The sequence below is a fragment of the Parasteatoda tepidariorum genome, chromosome 1 (genome assembly GCF_982258835.1).
Source record: "Parasteatoda tepidariorum strain Cologne lab strain chromosome 1, Ptep-v5.0, whole genome shotgun sequence".
NCBI lineage: Eukaryota > Metazoa > Arthropoda > Arachnida > Araneae > Theridiidae > Parasteatoda > Parasteatoda tepidariorum.
The window spans coordinates 69,872,919-69,898,818 of record NC_141755.1 but is presented as its reverse complement, the minus strand read 5'-3'; the positions used below and the strand labels follow the sequence as shown (position 1 = coordinate 69,898,818).

The window sequence follows — 25,900 nt, the reverse complement described above, 5'->3', positions numbered from 1 at the left end:
GAAATTGAAATACATTGAAAACATACGGCTAATGCATACCGATATGAAGGCAAATTAATGAAAACACATTGCGTCAAGTAAAATTTTCTTTTTTCTTTTGTTTGCTTTCGTTTTGTTTCTCTTACAGAGTGTCAGCGAGGGTTTTAACTTATTTCCAATTTAAAAAAAAAAAAAAAAAAAAATATTGCTAATTTAAGTATTTTGTACAGCATGCTTAGCTGTTACAGCTCAATCTAATAATTGTAACTTCATTTCTTTTTCATCATTTGGTTGTAAACAATATTCTTCGAATTTGCAGCAACTTTAGTAAATGTAACTGGTTTTGCAATGAAAAAAGTATTAAATGTACTTAATAAATCTCTTACTTAAAAGTACTATCTTGTGTTACGTATTAACTATTTAGTTAGTTATTTAGTAAATTAGTTATTTAGTAAAAGTATCCATATTGAAATAAAAAAGTATTTTAATGAAAAAATGGTTCAACATGTAATGTTTTAGAAAGTTAACAGTAAATAAAAGTAATAAATTTAATTGCTAACAATGCTTAACTACCAAATGCTGTCTATCTTTAATAAGTAGTTATAGTAATTGTCTAAAACAAAAATTGTTTATTGTTCGGTTACTCGTTTTTTTTCTTCAGTAAAACATTTATTATGACGCCATTTATTCTTCATTACTATTTTCCTTTTCTATTTGGATTTTTATTACGGATAAATTGTTTTATATTATAAATGCTTAGAATGTTATTGGTACCGTGGCATAGCTTTTTCAGAAATATATAAGAACATGTAGGTTTCTGTAAAACTCAATTTAGAGACGCACAGTAAGAAAAATTCGGTTCAAATTACGGTAAAAAGAACCAACGCTCAGGGTGTCGGTACTTTTTACCGTAAAATCCATTTTAAATGGAGCATGTTATGCAATAAAAAATATGATATATCGTAATTTTTACAGTAATAATTACTGTAAAATCACTGATTCACTCTAATTAAATAAATATTACTGTAAAAATTACAGTATACTATTTTACGGTAAAAAATAGTTTGAGGTAAATTAGGGTTTTACTGATGATGCACCAAAAAGTGCCAGAACTTTATATTATAGTTTGATCCGGAAATCTTATGGCCTCGGGTTCTTACGTGAAATTGAAAAGAAATAAGTGATGTGAAGATCTAAAATATTTTTAAAACGATAACAGAAAATAAAAATCGTGCAAATGAATATCAGAAAAGGACTGCTCCAACTGGCCCAATCTCCCTAATTTACCTCAGAAAATGACTGCTCTATTATTCTCGATTACTCTACGATGAAATCTGTTTTATAAAACTTCAAATTGTTTTTTTTTATATCTGAACTTGTGTACAATTTTATTATAAGAACTCTTCTCATTTAATTAAACTATATTTTTTTTTCTTCCTATAGGATCATTCAGAACCTCGGTTTCTATGAATGACCCAACGTACAGAATTCCATCTCCAATTGCTCATTCCAACCCACCAAGTCCAGCTTATAACTCTATGGATGAATCATTTTATGGAGTTTCATCGCCACATTTCCCTTCTAGCCCATGTAGTCCAATTCAAATGTTAAATGACGATACACGACATTCAGCTTGGAACTCTTTTATAAGTTCCCCAAATGGTCTATCTTCTTCGATGTCACCAGCGCAAGAAGTCCCTGCATTAGACATTAATGACTTTTTTACTTTCGAACCTGAACAATTTCAATTCGCAAATCAGGCTCCGGAATTCTCCAAACCAAATGCAGTCCAATTTTACCAAACCAGAGATGAAGATCTAGTTTCTCATCAAAACTTTTTTGAGATTATGGTTGACATTAACAATAACGAACTTTCGCCATTATCACCAAAGTTACCAGAACCTGATTTGAACCAAGGAACTTTGGGAAAAGTATTATTTATGGACTCATTTGAGGAGAATATAATGTGGAATGCACCAGAAAGAATACAACTCGAACAATTGGTGGAAGGTTTTGATTCTTTGACTGAGTTTACTTGTCTGTAGCTATGAGTACAAAATGCAAAATCTCGGCAATCCTAATTTGATTTTAACATCAGATTTTCAATGTTCTGCGTGTATACGGAGAACAGATCTTATTAAAAATTCAACTTTCATGATAGGTACCTCGATGTAATGAATCTAAATATTTAATACGTTAAGTTTTAAAAACGAATGTCTCAAGTTGTTGGTTTGCTTATTTTTTCTTTTCTTTCGAATTTAAAAGAAGTGCTTCAGACCTGGTGAAATAAAGCCTTTTTCAAAATGAGAGGAATGCAACATGTATATGTGCAAACATATTTAATTCAACTACTGAGCTTTAGTATTTTTTATTTATTCTAAATACTAAAGTTTAAAGCAGGTAAAAAATTAAAATCAAAAAGTAACGGTAATTAAAAATTTGTAATTAAAACTAAAATTTGGAAGTTAATTTATTTAAAAAAATTATTATGTGTGAATTTAAATGTTTCATGCAAAAATCAACAAACTTCCAAATTCTTTTAATTAATTAATTATTATTTTATAGATTTTGAATAATTAATTAATTTTTTTATTAATTTTTTCGTTGCTTTTAATAAAATTATATAAGTTCTGTTCTCTGAAATGTGATTCGGAGTTACATTGGGTTTTGAAAGAAATTTTTTTCAAATATTTTATTTCAAAGCATATTTACAAAACATCAGTACAAAATAAATGTTTATAGCTCAATTAAAAAGTACAAAACTACCATGCACAATAATAATCCAGTGAAAAGCAGCATTAGCAAATTTTTGTTAAAAAATAGTTCATGATTCAGTTTATGTTACATGGAGATCAACAACTATCATAACAATTTTTCATAATTTCTAAGAATTTTTGTTTTAATTTAATATCATTTTTCTTCAATTATGAAAAAAAAGTGAAACATTCAGAAATTAAAATCAAAAACAATCTTACATTTTATATATTTAGAAAATAATTCATTTTATATATAATATTATTTATACGTTTAGAAAATAAAAAAAAAATGTGATATAGATTCAGAGTGATAAAGAAATTGTGCTTTAAATTTTGTGGATGTGAAACTGGATAATTTTTGTTTGAAAAAATATTTAATTTTTCAAGTTGGTATTTTAGAGTTTGTTAATTAGTTAATTAAAATTGTGATATAAATTATGTACTTCTAAAAAATGTTGATAATTAAAGTTGTTTACTTAATTTTCGTAAACTATGATGCATATATACTAAAATGAATATTTTGGTGGTTGTTGAAGATGTTTATTCAATATTCCTAAATTATGGTGATGTGGAAAAAGAATAAATATTTAAAAAATTCTATAAAACTAACAAAATTATCGATAACTTGAAATTGCTAATTTTATTTTCTTCTCTTATAATCACATGAAAATGCATAAATTTATTTTAAAACTGTTTATAATTTGAAATGTTTGTTTTATTTAATTTAATGATATGAGGTTTTCTGAATTTTTGAGTTAGTTATTGTTATTACCTAAAATATTTATTTCATTATTTTTGTACTTTTTGTAAAATTATAATTATATGAAATTTGATATATCATTTACTAGACTGCTGATAATCAAACTTGTTCAGCAGATTTTCTTTAGTAATAGCAATTTCAAATAGAGTTTAAGACAAATTTAAAAGCAGAATAGGGCGAAATCCAAACTTAGTTATTTTTCAATTTCAGAAAAATCGCAGACATAGAATTGAATTTACTTTTTATTTTATTTTATAGTTTATAAGTATTAAATACATTTTATTTTTGTCTAGTCAAGACGAAAACTATATATTACTATATAAGGTATTCTGTGATCAGCGCCTTCTAGATTTTTGGGATCCCTTTCAAAAATTAAGTAAAAGAAAGTACGCATATTATCTGTCAGAAATTAGTATTAAAGTCAGAAAATCTAATGAAAACCAGAAATACCTGATTGACTGAAACTAGGAGGCGTTTCTAATATCACCCCTCAAGTTATTCCCGTTTTCTCTGGCAATTAAACTGGTTTTATTATTTAAAGAATAAAGACATTTAAGATCAGTCGACGTTTTAAGTGTTTATATTTTTTTTTGTCACCCATATGCAAGATTTTATGCCATGTTTCCTGTGTCATATTTATGCAATACAGCGTAAGAAAGTGTAGAGGTCAATTAATTTTTATACAAATTCTCCATATTATGCAAAAAGTGCAATACTTTATTTTCTTTTTTTAATATTTTTATAATTGCTACTTTTATAATCGTTACTTTTATATTTTGCATAGTGGTTAAAAATTTATTTTACCTGACTACATCTTTCATTGTATATTTTCATTTTTCGTCATTGAATCCCTGAATAAAATAATTTCTTAGAAAACATATTAACTGTTCATCATGTTGTGATATCAAAATCAAAGTTTTTTGTTGTTTAAATAAATTTTTAATTTTTATGTTGTGTTTATAATTATTGGATAAAATATAACACACGTTCTAGTTTAAAGTTTAAAGCAATTTTATTAATTAATAACCTTGTGAAATAAATTAATAATAATTCACATCGGGTAAAAGCGATGACTTTTGAACTGTATGAGTCCAATTAATAGGTTAGGAAGAATTACATGTTTCTTTTGAAAGCAATAAACAACTTTAAGTACTTTTGTTATAAAAACAAATTGAATTCAAGATAAATATCTACAGCGTAGTAGGGTAAAATAAAATTTTCAGTATTTTTCAAAATTTTAATTAAAGTTAATTTAATTTAAGTTACTTATGTTGTAATTAACTGTAACAATATTCTAAAAGGACAGTTTCTATAAAGAAATCAATTTGAAATTATTTAAAAAAAAGATCAACAAACAATATTTCGGATTATTAAGATATCTTTGCACACTCTCAGAAATAAAACTCTTACTGTTCAGCATTCCCTTTCGTTAGTTTTAAGAATTATTTCGTCACAAAATCACGTGATTTGTGATGAAAAGGGAATTATCAAATATAAGACGAAAATGTTTCTTCAAATCGAAACCTCATCGTAGTGCATTGTGGGAGATTGTTAACTAGAATGATGAAACAGGGTTTGAGACTGGACAATCGAAAATAAAGTGTCGCAATAAACCCACTGGACTGAATGGTGGTCAAACAGCTGGCCTTGTACCAGAAAGATACCGAGTTCGAATCCCGCTTCAGGCTTTGGTGTAATTTTTCTTTCTGTTCTATTGGTCTTTCTTGTGTTATTAAAGTAAAATTAACCCAGCTATATGGTGCCCTCGATAGATTATGAGAAAAGCTAGGAGCTACGAGTTTTTTTTTTTTTCTTTTTTGGAAGAAAAAATATAGAATGACGAAATATTTCTTTAATATTGACGGAATTTATTTCCTCGAAGAAGGGACGATAGTTATTTTGTTACTTGACGAAATGTTCGCTCTGAGCATATACCAGAAAACGGTTTCGTCAAAAACGAAGAAAGTTTCGTGAAATTTTAGTATCCGTTTTATACAGAGCATCGCATTTAATTTTCAACTTTTGTTTTAAAATTTACTTTGGGTTAGCGATCAAATTCCTTTCGTTAAATTTATTAAAAATTTAAAGTGTTGCAGTGTTGTATTTTCTCTGGATTTTCGCTCAAAAGTTGGTTGAATCGTTATTTGTCGAATAAACTGGACGGTCGGAACTATGTACGTATTTGCGATTACAATTTTCATTTTTAAAATTGTCATACCAATCACTAGTGGTTCTTTCATCTATGGCACTCTCTCCATACTCAGCACAAATTTTACAAGCAGCTTTTGTGGTCTTAGAATCTTGGTTAAAAGAATAAAAGAGAAGGAGGCGTAAAAAATTATTTTTCTTAAAAGACATTTTATTTTTAATGGTTTTAAAATTAACATAAATGAACAAAAAAACTTAAATAAACCGGATGCATTTTTTTTTTATTTTTATATTTCTACTGTAACTGGAATGTGAGAAAATATAAATATATTTTTTTCGGAGTATTTTAAAATTAATAAGGAAGTGATGTACTGAGTTTTGGAGAAATAAAGAGTATTAGAAGTCTGGCAGGATATAAGCCTTTAAAGTAAAAATTTTATACTATAAGTATACTAAAAGCCATTTTAAAAAAAACTTTTGAAAAGAAAAATCTAGTTTGATTACTAGTTAAATATCCTAATTTTTCATCAACATGATGTGACTAAGAGTTTTTAGTAAATTATTACTTTGTTCAAGACGAGCTAACTGAAATATACTATCTGAAAACTACAGTTCATTAAGAACGTGTACAAGCTGAGTTTAATAATCACCTAAATTTGTTTTTAATAACGTTATTAAAATAAAAGCCATGCTTGTAGTTGAGCGCAAATTATTATTTCGCGCTAAGATACTATGAGAGCGTTATCAAGCCCTGACGAATCGATGGCGAAGTTAATCAAAGCTAAGAGATTAAACTTTTCAAAAATCAGTTTATTTAACGGCGGATATGAAAAGTTCATATAGGAAGGTAACATATAGTTAACCTCTTATTGAGTTTTTAGAATATCTTAAATGGATTTAAATGAACGGCATGCGATCAAATTCTTAAAACTTGTGTTAAAGCTTTTTTATGATAGAATTAAAACTTCACACTGAAACGCGATGGCTCAGTAGTTAAGACACTTAGCTCTCACTGTGAGCCTGGTGGCTGAAAATAGAAAGTGAAGCTGTCGCACTATTTTCCTTAATCTAATTTTGTCTGCGACCTCAACAAACGCCTCCTAGAAAAGAGCAGGCCTCAGCACGGGTTACCATAAATAAGACAGTTGATTCTTTAGTAGTCCAAACGTAATGACATATTTCGTACTTTCCACCACTGCGCAGCTTAGTACCCTGAACGTAAATGACTTCTTTCTTATTTTACATCCAACTACTAAACTAAACTCAGTGGCATGACAGCCCATAGAGGGCCAAGGCCTACTGTGCCCATCTCAGTTTTCTTGTCCTTGGGCTCTGGGATGCAGGAGCAGATGTTCCGGTTAGGTGGTCAGCCGAACGAGAAACCCCAGTGTTTAGTTCCCAAGCATGCTTGGTACTCATCTTACATCTACTGCGCAGTTTAACTTCGTTACATCGGACTACTAAATTGATCCGTGCTGAGGCCTTCCTTCTTCTAAGAGGTGTTGCCTCAACTGAGTCAAACAAAGTTTATTATTGTAAAAAAATAATAATAATTAATTCACCACGAAATGGTGGAGAATTAATCTCCATAAACCCACTTGGTTTGCAATTAGATTATTATTATTTTACATGGATTTTTAAAACTAGTGTAATCTTTTGAAAACTTTTACATGATAATGTGAACTTGTAAATGATATTTGACAATCATACTTAAAGAGAAAAGCGTCTGATAATCTCAAATGCTAAAATAAAATTCGATTTAAAAAAAAAATTCTAAAGTGGAGCAAGCAGCACAATGATTCAGATATTAACCCTTGATGGAATTTTTGCTCAACCGGAAATTAAAACGGAAGCTATCTCTCAGAGCTCCTTCGAATTAAAAAAATCAGAGTAGAAAGAATTTCAAGAAGCTGATAAGAGAATAATAGAAAACACTATTATGTGTCAATATGTAATCACTTCAATGCCCATTCTAATTTTTATCTCTAGTTTTCAAGTGCATAAATCACTTGTAATTTGTATTGCAACAAATTATACACCAAGAATACGTGTTTTTCTAATTTGGAATTTTTCGTTGTTTTTGCAGAAGTCAGCTAAGCTGAAAAATGAGGCCTAAGAAAGTGAGACTTACAAAAACTTGAGACTTTCCAAATGAACAATATTAAAAAAAAGCAAACGTCACTACAATAGAAGTTTAAAGAGCCATGATGGCTCAGGGGATAAAGTGTTCGCCTTCCAATGAGGTGAACCGGGTTCGAATCCCAGCTACGGCTGTTCGATACGAATTCCGCATCCGGCTTGCACTAACCACAGTGTTGATGTAAAATATCTCCAGTGGTAGATGGATCATGAGTTAGAGTCTCCTTGCCATCGGGCTAATAGTGGGAGGTTTCCATGGTTTTCCTCTCCACGTAAAGCAAATGCGGGTTAGTTCTATCAAAAAGTTCTCCACGAAGGCAAATTCCTCCCCATACTTGATCCAGAAGTTCCTTTGTCTTCTGGATTGGGTTCAAAATTTCAAGGCTGCGAAATTGAACATTAGTAGTAGTAAACCCAAAAAATTGGGTTGGCTGTTCAACAACTGTTATAATATAAAATAGAAGCTGATATAGCTAAGTGAAGGTGGAAATGGACAGTGCACATACTGAGAATGCTTAGTGGAAAATTAGCAATGTTACACATTCACAAAGTTGCACCTTAGACAGGGAAAATTCAATCTTTCAAGCCGAACAGTTGGCAATCCTTGAATGCATTAAATATATTAAGAGCACTGAGAACTTCAATAATGATGATTGTTATATCATCTGGTCAGACTCAAAAGCATCAATACTTGATTTTGGCACAAATAATAGATTTTCATTTGATATTCAACAAGAACTTCAACGCACATCAACACAAAATTCCTGGATTAAAGCACACAGCAATAGAGTAGGTAATGAAAAAGCAAATGATTTAGCTAAACAATCTACGAGACTATCAAGGAATTACGCATATCCACTTCCAGTTTCATATCTTAAACGAAGTATTAGAGATTCTCTTTCAACAAAATGGAAATTTCAATGGAATAATTCAGACAAAGGAAGATGTCTATTCAAAATTCTTAATAATGTTACCTTTTTCAAAAGAATTCCTCCAAAACAAGTCATTTGGTTCTTGACGGGTCACGGACCATTTCCAACCTTCTTTCATTACCTATATATGGGTGATTCTCACGAAACATGACAATTCACTGTCCCTTGCTCCAAAATCTAATACTAAAAGAACTTTTTATTTAAAAAATTAATAAATAGCATTGCTGTTAGCATTTTAAAATGACTTTGCACTAGCATTGACTGTTTTGTATACTTAAAAAATTTAATTGAATATCAAAATGTCATTTTCCTGGCATGTCCCAAACAATATTTCCAATAATAAATAGCTTCAAAACTTCCCATACATTTTTCAAAATCTAAATTTTTTTATCTTATCCTATGTAAGCATTTCTAGAATATACGCAGAGGGTATTGTTTACTAAAATTTCGTTTAAAATAATTTTTTCTGTCAATAATTTGTTTGTCCCATGAAAATCTGTCATTTTCCTGGCTACTTTTCTTTAGTGATTTATAACCACAATAGATAGCGCCTGGAATCAATATCTTATGCTAATAGATTGGTTAGATACCCTCCTATCTGAACATGTCTTGTTGCATAAATAAAGAACCAATTTTCTGACTCAAAATCTATTTCAAAAATTTTTTCAAGGTGAGTAGGTTTTTATGCTGTCATTTTCCTGGCTTCTTGAAATCATTAATAACAAAAACTACATAGATTTATCTGAGTTATTTTAAGAAATACTGTTATTTTCTGCAGAATATAAAAGTCTTCGGTCAAAATATTAAATTAAAGTAAAGTTATATGCTATAAAATGGCGAATTTGTCATTATCCTGGCTTATGAATGCCAGGACATTGAAGTGTTACCAGAAATTGTTTTTAACTGCTAATAATGTAAAGAGGGAAAGCAAATATTAACATAATACCAAGTTTATGTATGATTGTAATATGCTTGGATGTAATCAAAGTTATTTATTTAATGATTGATTATTATACAAAATTTTATTCTGTACATATCAGCAGCAAAAATTGTTTTGTTTCTTTCTACAGTGGATAAAAAGAATTAGTTTAAGCAATTTATGGTCCATCTAACATAAAGGCTTAAGTTGAGTTATTTACTATTAACTTAAAATGACTGTTTTTTAAACTTCTAAGCTAATATGTCATTTTCCTGGGATTCAAGATTTGGTGAATTTCTATTTTATTTTTTTTTTCTCGCGCAAATGTCAATAAACTGCACTGCTGTCTGTAAGACATTAATAAATGTAACTAAAGAAGTATACAAAAAATTGTTAGATTATTTTGAAGACTTTAAATTTGAAGAAATTTTTTGGTCCGAATTCTCATGTTTCGTGAGAATCACCTATATAACAGATACTGATCTTTGCACCTGCGGCCAACAAGGTTCACCTGAACATTATCTCACTAGCTGTTCCTATACTGTCTCCTGGTATACTTGCCAGCCTAGCCCAACAAATTTAGAAATTTGGCAGAAAAATTTCATTAGAAACAATACTTTAACCAAAAGATTAATAACAGTAATGAACTTTTTAGCAGATAATGACTATCTATTAAAATTTTAATAGCTTCTTATTTCACATGTATAATTTTTTTCTCTTTGTCTTTTTTCTTCTTCTTATTTCCACACTTTCAGTTCAAAAAAAAAAAAAATAATTTTTTTTTCTTCTTTTAAATATCATGTTAAGTAGAAAATTTTTCATTGTAAACAACTATTCTTAAAGATTTCTTTGTAAAATAATGAACATCATTATGTTATTTTCTTCCTCTGATGTGTATATTATACAACCTAGCATAGTCTCAATGAGATTATTATGTAGCAAATTCTATATCACTGTATTTATACACTGTAACTATTTATTTACTGCAAATATTGTCTTGTACACATCAAAATTAATACTGCTGACTGGACCCGTTCCTTAGCTGCAGTGGAGCTGGACTAATGGCCAAGTCCGGGGCTATATGGTTAAGGGTTTTGTATCACCTAGGTACATGCTCAGGGCTTGGAGGAAAGATAAAAAAAAAGTCTCCTAGCCGTCTGGTTAACTGTGGGAGGTTCTTGTGGCCTTCCTCTTCATGTAACTCAAATGCGGGTTAGTTCCATCAAAATATCATTCACGAAGACAAATTTCTCCCAATACTTGATCCAGAAGTCCTATTGTCTTCTGGATTGGGTTCAAAATTACAAGGATAAGTAGTTGAACATTAATAGTCATAGGCACAAAAAATTGGGTTGGCTGTTCAACGACGGTTATAAAATAAAACCACGGATTTGGAAATTAGTTTTTTGGCTAGACATTTCACATTAAGATCAAAGGTACTATTTATAGTGAGAAAAATAATTTAAAAAAAAAGAGACATATTTATTAACAAAGAAATTTGCACTTGATGCAATACTTAACTAATAAATACACAACAATAATAATAGGAGATAAAATTTTATTTCACCAGCTTCTTTTTTTTCTTCTTCAAATAAAGTGAACGATTTCCAAAAATAGAAGGCACATCTCTACGGTTGATAATGTACAGGAAATATACAATTGGCACAAACAGAGCCAAATCCAGATAGGCTAATTGAATATATACAAAGATGAAGAGCTTCACAGTGATATCAAATCAATGAGATTACTTTTTGGTTGAGTCATGGAATCAGGGAAGAACTCTGTCAATTGTTCAAAAAGTTGGCTCCTTCGTTTAAAAGTTTCATCCACACTCAGTTCATCTACAAGAAATATCTAAGAGATAAAACTGGAAGAAAAATTCTCAACAAATAGTACACAACAGAATCAACAACTATAACACTGAAAATGAAATAGGACAAGTTTAAAAAATAGATGAGACTTATTTGTGCTTATAGCCGATTATTAATAGCAGGGTGAACTAAAGAAAAGTTACAAAAGCGATAAAAAATTAATTGGTAACAGTACATAGAAAATACAAAATGGTTAACAGGGATGAGAGTAGTCAGAAAGTAAAAAAGAGGAAATCCAAGAATGAAAGAATGTATATACATACATATATATATATATATATATATATATATATATATATATATATATATATATATATATATATATATATATATATATATATATACACACACAAAAATTTGACGAAAAAAGTGTGATTTTTAAATTTGTAAGCCATGTGATTATAAATCCCGATGATTAATTTTAAAATTGTATGAATATAAATCCCGATATGAGGCTTTTAAATCACGTGAATATGAAACTCTATATCGAATTTAAAAAAAATGCGAAAATACAAATCATGATGTGTAATTTTTAGATCACGTAAATACGAACCACAGTGCATAATTTTTAAATAGCGCAAATACAAATCACAATGTCTAATTTTTAAAGCACGTATAATTACGAAAATCGACGTTTGATATTACAACCGCAATAGCGAATCACGACATTGAATTTTAAGCTCGCGTGAATACGAATCGCTACATAGGGTTTTAAAAGCGTGTAAATACAAATCGCGATATTGGATTTTTAAATCTTGTAAATAAGAATCATAATGCACGATGTTTAAATAGCGTAAATAAGAATCGCAATGCGCAACTTTTAAATCAGGTAAATACGAAAATCGATGATTGATATTAAAATCGCGTGAATAACAATCCAGATATTTGCAGAGTCTGGACTTGGGATTTCTAAAAGGCTTGTTTGTATTGCTTTTGTTTAGACCTAATAAATAGAAATTTTCAAGATTAATTGAATGAGCAAATAAATATTTTCACCGCAAATCCACGTCTATACTTTTTTTCGTTTGCTTTTACGCCAGACAACAGGGTCACGACGTCTGAATTGCAAAAATATGAGCTATCCGGCGGACGAATAAAAATACGGAAAATCTTATTTTCTGTGTATAAAAGCGGAGAAAATAGCTAAAATAAGTAAAAATATGGAAGGGTTAGCAGCTAGGACATAGTTTGAATTTTCTGTTTATCTTTGAAAATCGTAAACAAATATAATTATTTTATTTCAAAGACTGAATTTTCAAAAGGAAAAAAAGAGAAAAAAGCGGGATATTTATTTTAAAAAAAAACGAAACTTTTAGAGAATCGGAGTTTTTGATAAAAAGGCTGGAATTCAAGAGGCAAAAACGAAAAATCTCATCTCTGTATAAAGGTCAACCAGTTTTATCCCAAGGAAATGATTTTTAGAGAAACTTCAGAGGGAGGAATGAGGACTTCAATACTTTCTATCCGCGGAAAATTAAATTTCTCATAAAATATTTTAATTTGTTAAAAAAAAAATTTCCGCGGAAATTAGCGGGAAAAATGGAAAAATCTGACAAAAAGCGGAAATCCACGAATCCGCGGAAGAATCACATCCCTGAATTCACTTCAAAATGATCATCAAGGCAATTTAGGCATTTATTGAAATAAAGGCCCTTGTTCAAACCATCTTGGTAGAAATCATGTTACTGAACACTGAGCCAGCTCTTAGTAAAAATAGCCACATCATCTGAAGAGGAATTTGCTTTAGTTAACTCTTCATAAAGCCAATTTCTTTTCTAGTAATGTTAAAATTTTTTTGGAATTCAGATTGATTTATAAAAAGAATTTATTTAGCTTATTATTTAAAATTATTTTGAATTTTAAGACCTTTATGGAATTTTAAAAATTGACATTCTGAGTAGGATTTGCCCTTCCTTTCTTAATGTTTTAATTATTGAAGCATCATTTGAAGTGCAAATTTATTATATTTAAAACAGCTTTAGACACCATCTTGAATATACATAGGGGAAAAGAATTGTAAAGAGGAAAACACTTAAACATTATTATTTTCTCAAGTGAAGTATTGTTTCGTTCGTGTTGAATTGAGTGACACCAAAAACAAAGGCGATGGGACAAATTTCACAGAAGTTATAAGTGATTTTGTAAACATAAAGTATAAAACGTAGGATTTCTACTTATTTACACAGTTAAAACTCTTACCAAGACAAGTCAGATATTATGAACTATATATTTTTCAAGGATGAAGAGAAGGAGATTAAAATGAGATAGATAAAACTAATAGTTTGAATGTGAAATTTAATATATGCATTCAGTTTAGTATTTCTACGTACATCCGGCATCAATCATCTCATGAAAAATAGTTTATGGATTCAGTTTTCTTTGTATTTAAACTTTAACCTTAAAAAAAATATGATTTGTTGTTGGTAACAAATATAAAAACATTTCTGGTAAATATGTTAATGCCCTTTAAATTAAGTTATTAATCTTATTTATTCAATCATTATTGTTTTTGTTTATAATATATAGCATAAATATTAATGACTATTATAAACATATTAAAAACTATATAAAAGGAATTTTGCTTTAACATCTATATTTTGAATGAGTCACATACACAATATATTTATATACAATATACACACTACCCTACAATAAAGGAAGAGACACTTTCAGTTTTTGACATTTTTTTAAAATTACTCAAGAAATACTAAAAGAATTATTTTGTAACTTTAGAGATGTTTAGTACATGCAATTTTTCATATTTAGCAATAAAATTCAAGGTTTCAGAGGTCAACACCCTATGCCAGAAAATTAAGCAATAAGCTTGTAACTTGTATTGATTACTTTAGTTGTTATTTTTAATAACTGCAAAAAGTTTTGTAAACATAGAGTAAATATTTATGGTGATATGGACAATTTTTTAAAAAAATTAATTTTTTCATCTAATGCTTTTTCATAATAACTTTATAGATATTCAATGGAATTAAACTAAATTTTTTGAGCAATTTAAGATTAATTACAAAAACATTATAAATAAATTTGTTAAAAACTGTGTAAGTTATGAGGACTACACATGAACTGAAAAAATTTTAAAAAAGTTTTTTCATAATTTTGTAGTGAATCATATGTGGAAACTAATAAAAAGAATGAAATTTGTGGATAACCCTGTATCGTTTTGAGATTTCTTTTAAAAAGTACAAAAACTACTTAGAAAATCGCTTGAAACTTTTTAAATTTTTAAGATACTTAAATAAAGCTTTTATCATTAGTTGCAAATATGATTCTCTACAAAATTATGAAAAAACTTTTTTAAATTTTTTCTGTGCATGATCAGTTTAAATACTCATACCTTGTGCAGTTTTTAACAAACTTTTTCAAAGCTTTCAATAAACAATTTTGTAATTAATCAAAATTTCTCCTAAAATTTGTTTGATTCCAGTGAATATTTATGAGTTATAGCAAAAAAACGTAAGGCAAAAAAATTAATTTTTTATAAAAATGTCCATATCTCTATATATATATTTACTCTAGGTTTACGAAAGTTTATGCAGTTATGAAAAATAACAAAGTTAAGATGCAAGTTACAAGATTTTTGCTTAACTTTCTGGCATAGGATATTCAAAAACACTTGTTTTCTTGCATAATTTATTGTAGGTCTTCAAAAACTCTGAAAGCTTTAAATCTTATTGCTAAGTATAAAAAATCACATGAACTAAACACCTCTAAAGTTACAAAATAATCCTTCAAGCATTTCTTCCATTATTGCAAGGTAGTATATATGTTTTTCAAGGTTAAAATTGATTGGATGAAAATTTTGAAATAGCTCTGACCTTTGGCTTCTTTTTCTTTTTCCTTAAATAAGTTGAATGCTAAAAGCTGAAACTAAAAGTAAACAAAAAGTAAATGCAAAGCCAGAATTAAAAAAAAAAAAAAAAAAAAAAAAAAAAAAAAAAAAAAATTCAAAAACAAAATAAATAAATAACCAAAATATAGTTTGCTTACTTCTTTTGTTTCTTCAGAATTTTGATGATCAACAGTACTGGCGAGCTCTGTTTGTAAATACTGAAGGGCTGCAATTTGATCTACTGAGGCTATTTCTTGAAATTTGTGTTGTCGAATGATTCTGCAACACTGACGCAAAAGCATTTCTTTGGTTGGGCGGAATAGCTATAAAAACAATATAAGTTTTGAAAACTATATCAAAAATGAGGATCCAGAAAATAAGTTACAAAGTTATGAAACAGGGTCGTTATAATAACATCGAAAATTGAAACTTTGTTTTTTAATAAACATTTGTATATATATATAAATAAAGGATAAATTAATATTCAAATGGTGCATTAACATTGCAAAATGGTAGCATAAAATACACAAAATAAGATTAAAATTTGCATGTTAACTTTACATTTGCCATAACTCCACTCCCCTATGAAAAACAGCATAATCTCTTTTTGCTCTGAAGATGTAAATTCCATTTTCATGAAATAATCCAAATTAAGTAGTTAAAAGCCTATCATTTAATTAGGCTAGATTAGAGGTTGTACCCTGATACTGATACAACATCAGCATCTGTACCCTTAATGATGAGCCGTGGCGGCGTAGGGGATGGAGCACTCGACTATGAGGTGACCCAGTTGATATCAGTTTTGCACCCAGCTCACAACCAACGACTATGGTGATGTAAAATATCACTAGTGGCCGACAGATCATGGATTCGAGTTCCCTTGCTGTCGGGCTAAAAATGGGAGGTTTTCCTCTCTACATGTAACGTGAATCCAGTTAGTTCCTTCATGAAGGCTAGTTTCTTCCAATGCTTGATTCAAGAGTTCCATTGTCTTCTGGGTTGGGGTGAAAATTACAAGGTGTTTAACATTGATAGTTGCTAAGTCAGAATTGGGTCGGCTGTTCAAAGCCGGTTTTAAAATAAAATAAAAGTCTTTAATGGTGAAGATAAAGAAAATTTTTATTAAAAATGCGTGTAAGTTTTTTTTTTTTGTTCAACATTGCAAAAAATAACTTATGTTTCCTTCTAAATTGTTGATTTAAACTTAATCAAGAGAAGCTTGGAGAGAGAAATTTTGGATAAGATGAAGCTCAATTATAGTAAAATCTCAAATGGTCTAAACAATGCTCAGGTAGTCCACCGATGGAGCCTTGTACAAAAGCAGACTAAAATTTATTGTTTAATACATATTATGAGATTTTTATAAGCAGAATTGAAATATTTCAATTTTCAATATTTAGTCACAATGAATATTGCTAATTATCAATAATTATAATTACTCGTTGCAAAATTTTTTACCAAATATGAGTACAGGATACAATTGTGTGACACATTGCACTGCAAATGCAAGATTTATGAAACTGACTTTTCAACTTAATTTTGACTAATTTAAATTAAAAGTTATAATTAAAATATGCACTTACGTGAAGTGACCAAAAATCATCTAAACGCATTTTTGGAGAATGCAGTCTACCAGGATTACCACCAAACAAATAATGCACCTGAAAAATTAATAGTATAATCTAAGAGATATAAAGAATAAAAAAATATGGTTTTCATTGTATTTAGAATACATCTAAATAGTATTTTCAAATGCAAATGGAATGTGTTCAGTAACTAAGAAAGTTACTGCTTTCACCATTTACATATTAAAAAACATAATCCAGTTCCTGTCATTTGTTACTACAAATGACCGGACAAAGACAATACAGATATCTTCAACTGACATCAGCATGGAATTAATAAATTTTGCTATTATTTCTGATTTCATGAAGACTAAATACTTAAAACTAGAAGAGCTGTTTCATTTTTTTTTATTATCAAGTAAAGTTTTGTTTTATATAACTTATATAATTTGTTATACTTATTTTTTAATACATTCCACATACATGTGTGCCAATTAAAATAATCAATACAAAATAAGTAATAATAAGAATTATAAAAAAAAATATTTAAATTAAGTTTTGGTATTAGTGTTAAAATACTACTATACTAAAATAAAATCAGGTGAATTCTTTTCTTCATAATTCTGCATTTCTAATTTTTTTTTATTATTATTTTATAATTTCTTTGGAAAGCAAAATTTTTAAAACAAATAATAATATTTAAAAATAGTTAAAGTTATACACTTTTTTTCTATTTTATTGAAATTAAATTTCATTATTATTACTAATTTTTTTTCTTCTATTCTTATGTAAATTATAGTTTTTATAATTTCGTTAGTATGTTCCACTCTTAAACTCTCCCTTCTTTTGCTAAACAATTGAGTTTTGAACATTAGAGCTGCTTTTAAAGTGAAAGTGTAGTGAAAAAAATAAATGGTTTTTAATCAGATTCCTGAAGTTGAATTGATTATTTGTGTGGGGGAAAAATAGCTTTCTTTTATATTAAGTTATGATTATTTGCAGACTAATAGAAAAAAAAATTCTGGAAAATAAATATGAACAAGCTACATAAATAAGCTTCAATAAGATTTATATAAATTTAAAAAGAAAAGTTTTAAACATATAAATGATCTAAAATTGGCTAAGTCTCTTTACAATTTGAGAGAGTCTAATTACATTATTAAGAGCATAAATGTAAAAAATATGTAATAAAAAATGTAACAGAAATATGAACTGTAAAAGAAAAAAATTCTATATTTTTGGTTGTAGGGTTAGATTTTGACATATAGTAAAAAAGAAAAAGTTTGATGATGAAAAAGCTGCAGACCCAGTTAGTATTGAACAGTTACACTGAATAACACGAAACATTTTTAATTTTATACGAACTTTTATATTTGTTTGCATTGAAAATTACAATCACAACAGTTTTAAACGTAGTCTTGAGCTATATAACAGTAAATAGAACAAACTTAATAACTGTAATTTAAAACAGGAATGGAATTATGTAATGTTTGCAAATCACAGAAAATATAAATTTATAAATGAATAAAAATATTGTAGATTGTAAAATTTTTTTTAATTGCATCCACTTTAGAAAGAACTGTAAAATAAAGAAGGCTCCATACTTTTTTCACATGGTCGTAGACTAGTTGATGGGCAAAACGTGGGCACGGTTCAGAAGGTTGAGCATTTTGGGAAGCAGAGTCATTTTCTCGAACTTCACTTTGATAAACACAAGACCTGTCATATTTAAAAAAATTATTTTTTTAAATATTATTGAAAATATTAAACAGTGTAATATGACTAGATAAGATACTTCAAAAAAATCAGAATGGATTAAATTAAAAGAACTTAAAAGAATTAATTACAAAATTTAAAACTATTATATAAAATAAAACTGTATTTTTAGAATAGTAGTGAAAGGGGAAATTAAGCTGGAATAGTTCAAAGAGTAAATTATTAATTCTGGGACGTTTCTAAACTCTCCCTGGTGGGTGTTTAATAAAATGTTAACATAAAACATTTTATATGGTTTAATAAAAGTTTCATTTGATTTGAACAAAATTCCAGAGAGTTACAAGATTTACCTCTTTCAGCAGCATAAGTGTATATTAGTATCACTAAAAACATTATTTAAGAAAGTGCGTTTAACATACTGAACTTGTTCTCTGAGTTAAATATAAAATTGAAAAATGAGAGTTGTAAATCTACTATATAGAATGAAAAAACTTATAAAAATTAAAATAAATAAATTTCCAGTTATTAAATATTTGATTGAATTATTATTCTTGTAATAGTTTAAAAATAGAGACTTATTAAAAAAATTCTTAAATATTTTAATAAATGCTAGCACATAACTTTATCTATAAATGATACCATATAAACTTACATTATTTTTAAAACTTTTACTCATAAAACTCAGGTATGCATTTCAGGCATTTAAATGAGAGACACCTGTACAGTGAATGCACACGCTAATCAAAAAACAAAGTAGAAATACATATTTACCATTTATTGTGACTTATATCATAAATCCAAAAAGAATTTTTTACATGCTCATCTCTTTTATCTTTATTTGAACCCTGAAAAAGAATTTTGAAAAAGTTAAAAAGTTTCACACAGAAATAATGTCATAAATGTTTAACAATTCTATCTAATTAATACATCTTAAGTAATGGAACAATTTTAATCATTCAAAGATATGAAGAACACCATTTTAATTTTATACATAATAATAATAAACCATTGAGATTATTCAATTTTTATTAATTTAAATTGAAATGAATACATTAAGAAGTAATACGGCAATAGCAGTCATGATTAAAAATTTTTGCAAAACATAAAAGCAAAAAATAGAAAATTTTTGTTTAGCTTTTCATTAAAGAACTGAGCGTCAGAGGTATAAGACACTATGCCACAAAATAAAAAATTTTTCAAATTTTCCCATGACCAGTTGAATCAATTTTTTTATATGTTTACTTACGTTTTGCATATTAAGCTTTTGGGCTATTCCACGGTAACTTACGTTACATTCACATAAACTTTATTGCATTGAGAACTTAGAAGCAAACAAATAATATGAATACACATATTAAAATAAAGTGATTTCTTAAAATTACAGTCAGAACCAAAAGGAATCTAATTAAAATAATTATTATTTTTCAATTTAAACAGTGTAAAATCCTAAAATTAGTGTGGTAACTTACGTTAGCGAAAAAAGAATGGCATAAATTTGCAATATACTTGAAGGCAAAATTCTGTTCTTATACAAAAGTTTCACGATTAAGATTATATGTATCATTTTTCTGACATGTTTAAATATTTCTTATGCCTAGATTTAAGATTTTATTTCAAAAGTTAAATTAAATATAATTTTTTAAGTGGGTAACTTACGTTACAGTAACTTACGTTACGAAATTCCCTTTGTATCAAACTTTTATCAAATAATGTACAAATGCAAATTAAGTTATTTAAACAGCATGGTGCAAGGGAGAAAAGTGTACATGAAGTAAATTCAGATACTTTTGATTCACACATAACTGCAAACTTGTTAAGTTCTTTGTTATTAACTAGTACAGGGGGTTCAATTCTTTTCACCATGCTTTCTTTCTGGTAGAATATTTCATCTCTTTTTACTGGACATTTACAATAGATTCCCACAGCAGCCATTACATTGACTTTAAATTCTTGCTCTGCAACAGACATTACCACACCAGGATATAACATGTCCTCCTATCTAACCATATATCAACCCCCAGCATTTATCTTGGATTCATCATTTTCTTTTTCAACATCTTTCACTAAAAAAAACTCTTCTGGTATGCCTTCTTGTACACTTAAATGGTGGATCTGCTTAATGTTTTTAATCTGTGGAGATTTTGAGAATAGACTAGACACTCCATTCATCTGTTCTAGAGACTCGCACTCAGCTGTTTTTTCTAAACATAAAATAAATTTCTAAAGAATTTCGTAAGATGAAACATTATAAATTTTGCTGAAGGCTTCCTTGGTCAATCCGAACTTTTCATGATGCTTATAAACACAAACATTGCCTGGAAGTTTGCTACTAAACAAGACATGCTTTGAACGGGGCTCAAAGAATCTAGTTTTTCCAATTTTGCATTCTGGATTTTCTTCCATAAACATTTGGTGCATTTCTCGAACTGAATGATGAAGATGCCGTGCTTGTACTTTCTTTTTGTCACCAGGAGCATCTCTAATTATAACTACATCCTTAACTCCCGGTGCCTGTCGAAAGATTTCGTTCAACTCTGAAAACATATGAATGCCAACACCCAAAGTAATAACTTAAAGCAAAGAGTTTCATTAAAATCAATATCTTAAGGAAGTGATAATTTATTTAAACTTTGGTATTGCAACTGGATACATCTTAATTAGCTTGTATGCCAATTTTCAAGAGGAATAAACTCATTTCACATTGGTAACTTACATTGCATGCATGTCAGTAACTTACGTTACACATATTGAATGGGGCACAAAACAATAAATAAGTAATATTTAAAAAGAAAACTATTGCTGCTTATTTAGTGTTAGCCTCTAAGGAAGAAAAAATATTATTCTTACTTTTGTATCACTTGTTCTTTTTTACACACAAAAACTTTTTCTAGTTTTTGGTAACTTACGTTACATGCCTTAATGTTCAGTTGAAATTTATATAATTAAATAAATTTAACAACAAAAATTTATTTTAACACTGCACAATATTTCTATTAAGTGTAATAAACAATATTTATTCTTTGGAGCATTTTGAAATTAAAATAATGTTAACTCACTGATTTTCAAAAACTGACCATGTTCGTCACCCAAATCAGAAAAAGTAAATGCTAATGTTCAATGGGTTACCAACACTAAAAAACTAAATTCTCAAAAAAAATAATTATAAATTATCAAACCTTTCTAATTCACAAAACATCCAAAATGATAACATTATTCTTATTTGAATTTTCTAATGCTTTTCCCCTGTTTCATGGAATTGCCCTTTTCATTAAAAAAAATGGATAAATGGTTTTTTTACCTCTAATGTACAAAACTATTTCTAAAACTATATGTTAAACAATAAAAATATATCTTTTAGATAGATATGAAACAGGCATACTTACAGATAACACATGAATTTCATTAAGTTCTGGATCAATAGTAGCCCTTTGGGTAAAACCAGCAGGAGGAACTAAAAAAAAAAAATATGTACATTGATGTATTTTATTTTAATATATTGATATATATTAAAATGAAAGACAAAGATTTTACTTAATATACTAATCATTCTAATAATAAAGATAATAACTTTCTTCAGACATTGGGATATTCGAAAGGAATAATGCCATCTAAGGAATTTTATCATTAAAAAATTATATTTCGTCTTTCTCTCCTTGCATAAATGTTGAAGTTTGAAACAAAAACCAAAAATCTGATATTGAATTTAAGATTTTTTGCTTTGAATCTTCAAATGTGTAATAAATATGATTAGACAAAAATTATTTTTAACTATAAACCAGAAGTGCCTTTCAAAAATGGGATGAAAATGAAAAATAATCGATCAGTCATTTAGTGCAAATTTCCTACATTATAATATAGAAAATAAGTAGACATCATTTATTTTGGTTAACAATTTTAAAAATTTATAAATTTAAACTCCTAGGAAAAGTTTACATCATTATTAAATAATATGATAATTTTGATTAATTCGATATCAAAGTAAACAGACATTTATTGATTTGATTATAAGTGATTCACTAAATTTTGATATATTATTTAATAAATATCATAATAAGTATGCAAAATTAATCGAAAATGTTTAAAAAAAAAAGGGAATTTTTTAGAATTTTTTCTAAGATTCAACTTTTGCACATGGTAGCCAAATAAATATTAAGGAGTATTTTAGAATTTTTGGAGTAATAAATGAATATCAATTCATTTCTGGCTTTACTTCATGCAACTGTAGCAGAAAATGATGTAAAAATTTGCATTTCAGCATTTATCTTAAACTTTTTATTTCTGAATTTTTTTTTAGAAAAAAGAACACAGAACATAATAGTTGTGACAACTACTGATGTAATGTTTTATATTCATTATGCTTATTAAAATTAAAATTTTGATAATTATTATCATCTAACTTTTCTAAAATGTGTTCGGCATGATTAGCAAATAAAATAACTAAATGAAAAAAGAATAGCAAAACAAAATAGTCAAAACTAGAAACTTTCCAGAATAAAACATTTATTAAGCAAATTAAAAAGAAATTGTTCAAAAATTTGAAATAAAATGTTAAGTTTCTTTAATATTTCAAATTTCTAATAAATTATGAAAATTAAAGTGCTGAATAACAAAATCAAAAGCAGATCTTTTTAAACACTTCCGTGAACTTGAAAATAATTTATTCTTTTAACAGCCTCACGTTCTAGTCTGACTGTGATTACAGAAATAACATTTGCAGACATTTAATTGCACATAGCTCTAGATGAAAATAATCAAGAAAATTTATAAATATCTTTTAAAACAAATGTTAGTGCCATTCATACTTTGATTTTTATTCCTTTTCATACATTAAACATTTTTTACAAAAATAAAAGTTGAGGTAATGCAATGTTATGTGCTGCTAAATGTCAGTTTTGATGTTTAAAAATTTCTCAAACTTTGAAAGTTCCTGAAAAAACAGTAAGTGTAATTAACAACTATAGTTTTTTTTAAATAGCTTTTAATTGATTATTTATATATATATTAATTATAATATAATAGCTATGTAATATATAATAGTTATATAAAATAATAGAATAACCAGTTTATAATAGATTATTTTCTTTATTTCTCTTTTTTTTTTCAAAATTAATAATTCTATTTATGCCATAATCAAGTACAAGAATTTCGAATTCAGAATGTGATTAAATCAAATAAAAGAAAAATTAAATCACATTTCTAAGTACGTAAGAAATATAAGATCATAGCAAAATTTTATCTAAAAAATGTTACATTAATGTTAGAAAATTTAGTTTTTAGTACAAAAATTTACATTTATTCTACATATAATAAAGTTGGAAATATCTTACGTTCATTATCTGATCCATCACATATGAAATCTATTCTGTCACTGTCAACATTATAGGTAAAGAAATCACTTAAATACTCCTTGGCTCTTTGCCCAGCAAATATATAGAGTAAGCGGGATTTCTACAGCAGTGAAACAAAATTATAAACATTAAATTAAAAACAAAATAAATGCATAACTACTAATTTAATTCAAAATTAAAACAAGCTTTTAATGCACAAAGGATAAACAATACCTCATGGAAAAGCATTGAATGACCAATTCTTGACTTAATTTCAAAGTCAAATCTTCTGGGCTTAGGATAATCATCTCGAAGTTTAGTCCAAGTATTGGTAGGAACATGGTAAGAGTATAAACCGCTAAACATGGGTTCAGGACAAACGTTTTCATCACTAGATGAGGTACTATTACTGAAAAAAAAGAAAGGAATTATAGACAGTGAAAATAAATAGAATACAAATTATAGTTGAACCTTGATATTACAAACTTTGATTAAGACTATTTTTTGATAAAACCAGAAAGTCTAAATTCCAGATGCGCATGCTTAATTACAGATAGAAAAAAAAACCCTTTATAGTTGAATACCAAATATGATTGATTTCCGAAGAATTTAAAATGTTTTTTTTTAACTTTCTTAAAAACTTTTCTAGAAAAATTTTATGAATCATTTATTAAAATTCTAATAAAAAAAAGCTTAAGGTGTTTTTTTTAAAAATTTATTTATTACTATTTTTTACTACAAAAATCTGCCAAAATTATATATTCTTAAAAAAATAGACATACGATAATCTTTTCATTACACAGGAAAGAATTAGCTAATTTAATGAATCCTAAAGAGACTGATATTTATGAAGTAGTTACTGTAGAAAACGTTTCAGTATGGGATGATAGGGAAGAATCAGAAATATTGGAAAAGAAAACAGAAGAACCTTAGCAAAAAGTAAAACCAAATGAAAAACAAAGATATTGACATACTTTTTGAAATATATGTTTTCACAAGTAAATACACGTCAAACAATTTTTAAAATGTCAGAACAGTGATTATTTTACCCGAGTTGATAAAAAAATACTCTATTCTTGATATTCCAAATTTTCAGTATCACAAAAGTACTGTCTCTTTTCAAATTGGCAATATCAAGGTTTAACTGCACAATTTATAAGGAATTAAAAACATTTCTTTTTAACAGAATTTTTTTTTGTAGCGATATTAGATAAAATGATACATAAAAAAAATATTTAATTGCATCAATTTTATAAATATGAAAAAAATAATTGGTGCAAATTTAATAAACAAACAAATAAGTTTACATCAATTAAAAAAACAAAAGTATGGTGTTTAAATTAGAATTAACTTCACTCTTAATGAAATTTTTCTATTCAATGCTTTCCCTAATTCAGTTCTGATGGAACTGGAAGTCAACATCAATCTGCTTCTTGCTGTTCTTCATCGCAATTTTTTTAAAGAGTTGCAACACTTGAAGAGCTAAATACATTAATGTTGAATCTTACAACAACTAAACAAGCATTTTGATTAGATTCGCTTTTTTGTATACCCAATGTTTGCACACTAATACTGCAACATCTTACCATAAAAATAACAAACTTAAACTACTTTAGAATATCTAAATTTTAAAAGCCTATGTATAATTTTCGTGATTGCGAGTTGTGAATAATCTAATTTCTCCTTTATACATTATAGAATAAGAGAGGTGATGGTGGACACCTCAGACATAAGACAAATTAAAAACATAAGACATAATAAAAAGCTTGAACTAATAGTTGATTGGACTGATGGTTTAGAAGTTAAAATAGTTTTAAGCATAAAACTACAATTTTATAATTTTATTTCGACCAATAAAGTACTGTTTTCTATCCCATCTCTCTTTTTTTAAATTTTTTCATGGAATCAAATATGATACTAAATAGAAAGGGTAGTGTAAATGAT

At 27.6% G+C, this 25,900-nt stretch overlaps 2 protein-coding genes across 7 annotated transcripts in view; one reads left to right on the top strand and one right to left on the bottom strand.

Annotated features, from left to right (window-relative positions):
* The window catches only part of LOC107453230 (uncharacterized), a 67,149-nt gene extending 62,705 nt beyond the window's left edge, over positions 1-4,444 (top strand). For all 5 annotated transcript variants that reach the window (XM_087165944.1, XM_071179674.2, XM_016069965.4 and 2 more), the window contains exon 7: positions 1,423-4,444. In XM_087165944.1, coding sequence (XP_087022070.1) covers positions 1,423-2,024 — 602 coding nt within the window. In that variant the 3' untranslated portion in view covers positions 2,025-4,444. The remainder of the gene's footprint in view (positions 1-1,422) is intronic.
* Positions 4,445-11,174: 6,730 nt separating this feature from the next.
* The window catches only part of muskelin (muskelin 1), a 27,974-nt gene continuing 13,248 nt past the window's right edge, over positions 11,175-25,900 (bottom strand). For both annotated transcript variants that reach the window (XM_043054879.3, XM_016070009.4), the window contains exons 13-21: positions 24,191-24,365; positions 23,957-24,077; positions 22,013-22,080; positions 19,401-19,474; positions 18,518-18,632; positions 16,932-17,009; positions 15,507-15,671; positions 15,335-15,386; positions 11,175-11,474 (exon numbers count right to left, since the gene is read on the bottom strand). In XM_043054879.3, coding sequence (XP_042910813.1) covers positions 11,353-11,474; positions 15,335-15,386; positions 15,507-15,671; positions 16,932-17,009; positions 18,518-18,632; positions 19,401-19,474; positions 22,013-22,080; positions 23,957-24,077; positions 24,191-24,365 — 970 coding nt within the window. In that variant the 3' untranslated portion in view covers positions 11,175-11,352. The remainder of the gene's footprint in view (positions 11,475-15,334; positions 15,387-15,506; positions 15,672-16,931; positions 17,010-18,517; positions 18,633-19,400; positions 19,475-22,012; positions 22,081-23,956; positions 24,078-24,190; positions 24,366-25,900) is intronic.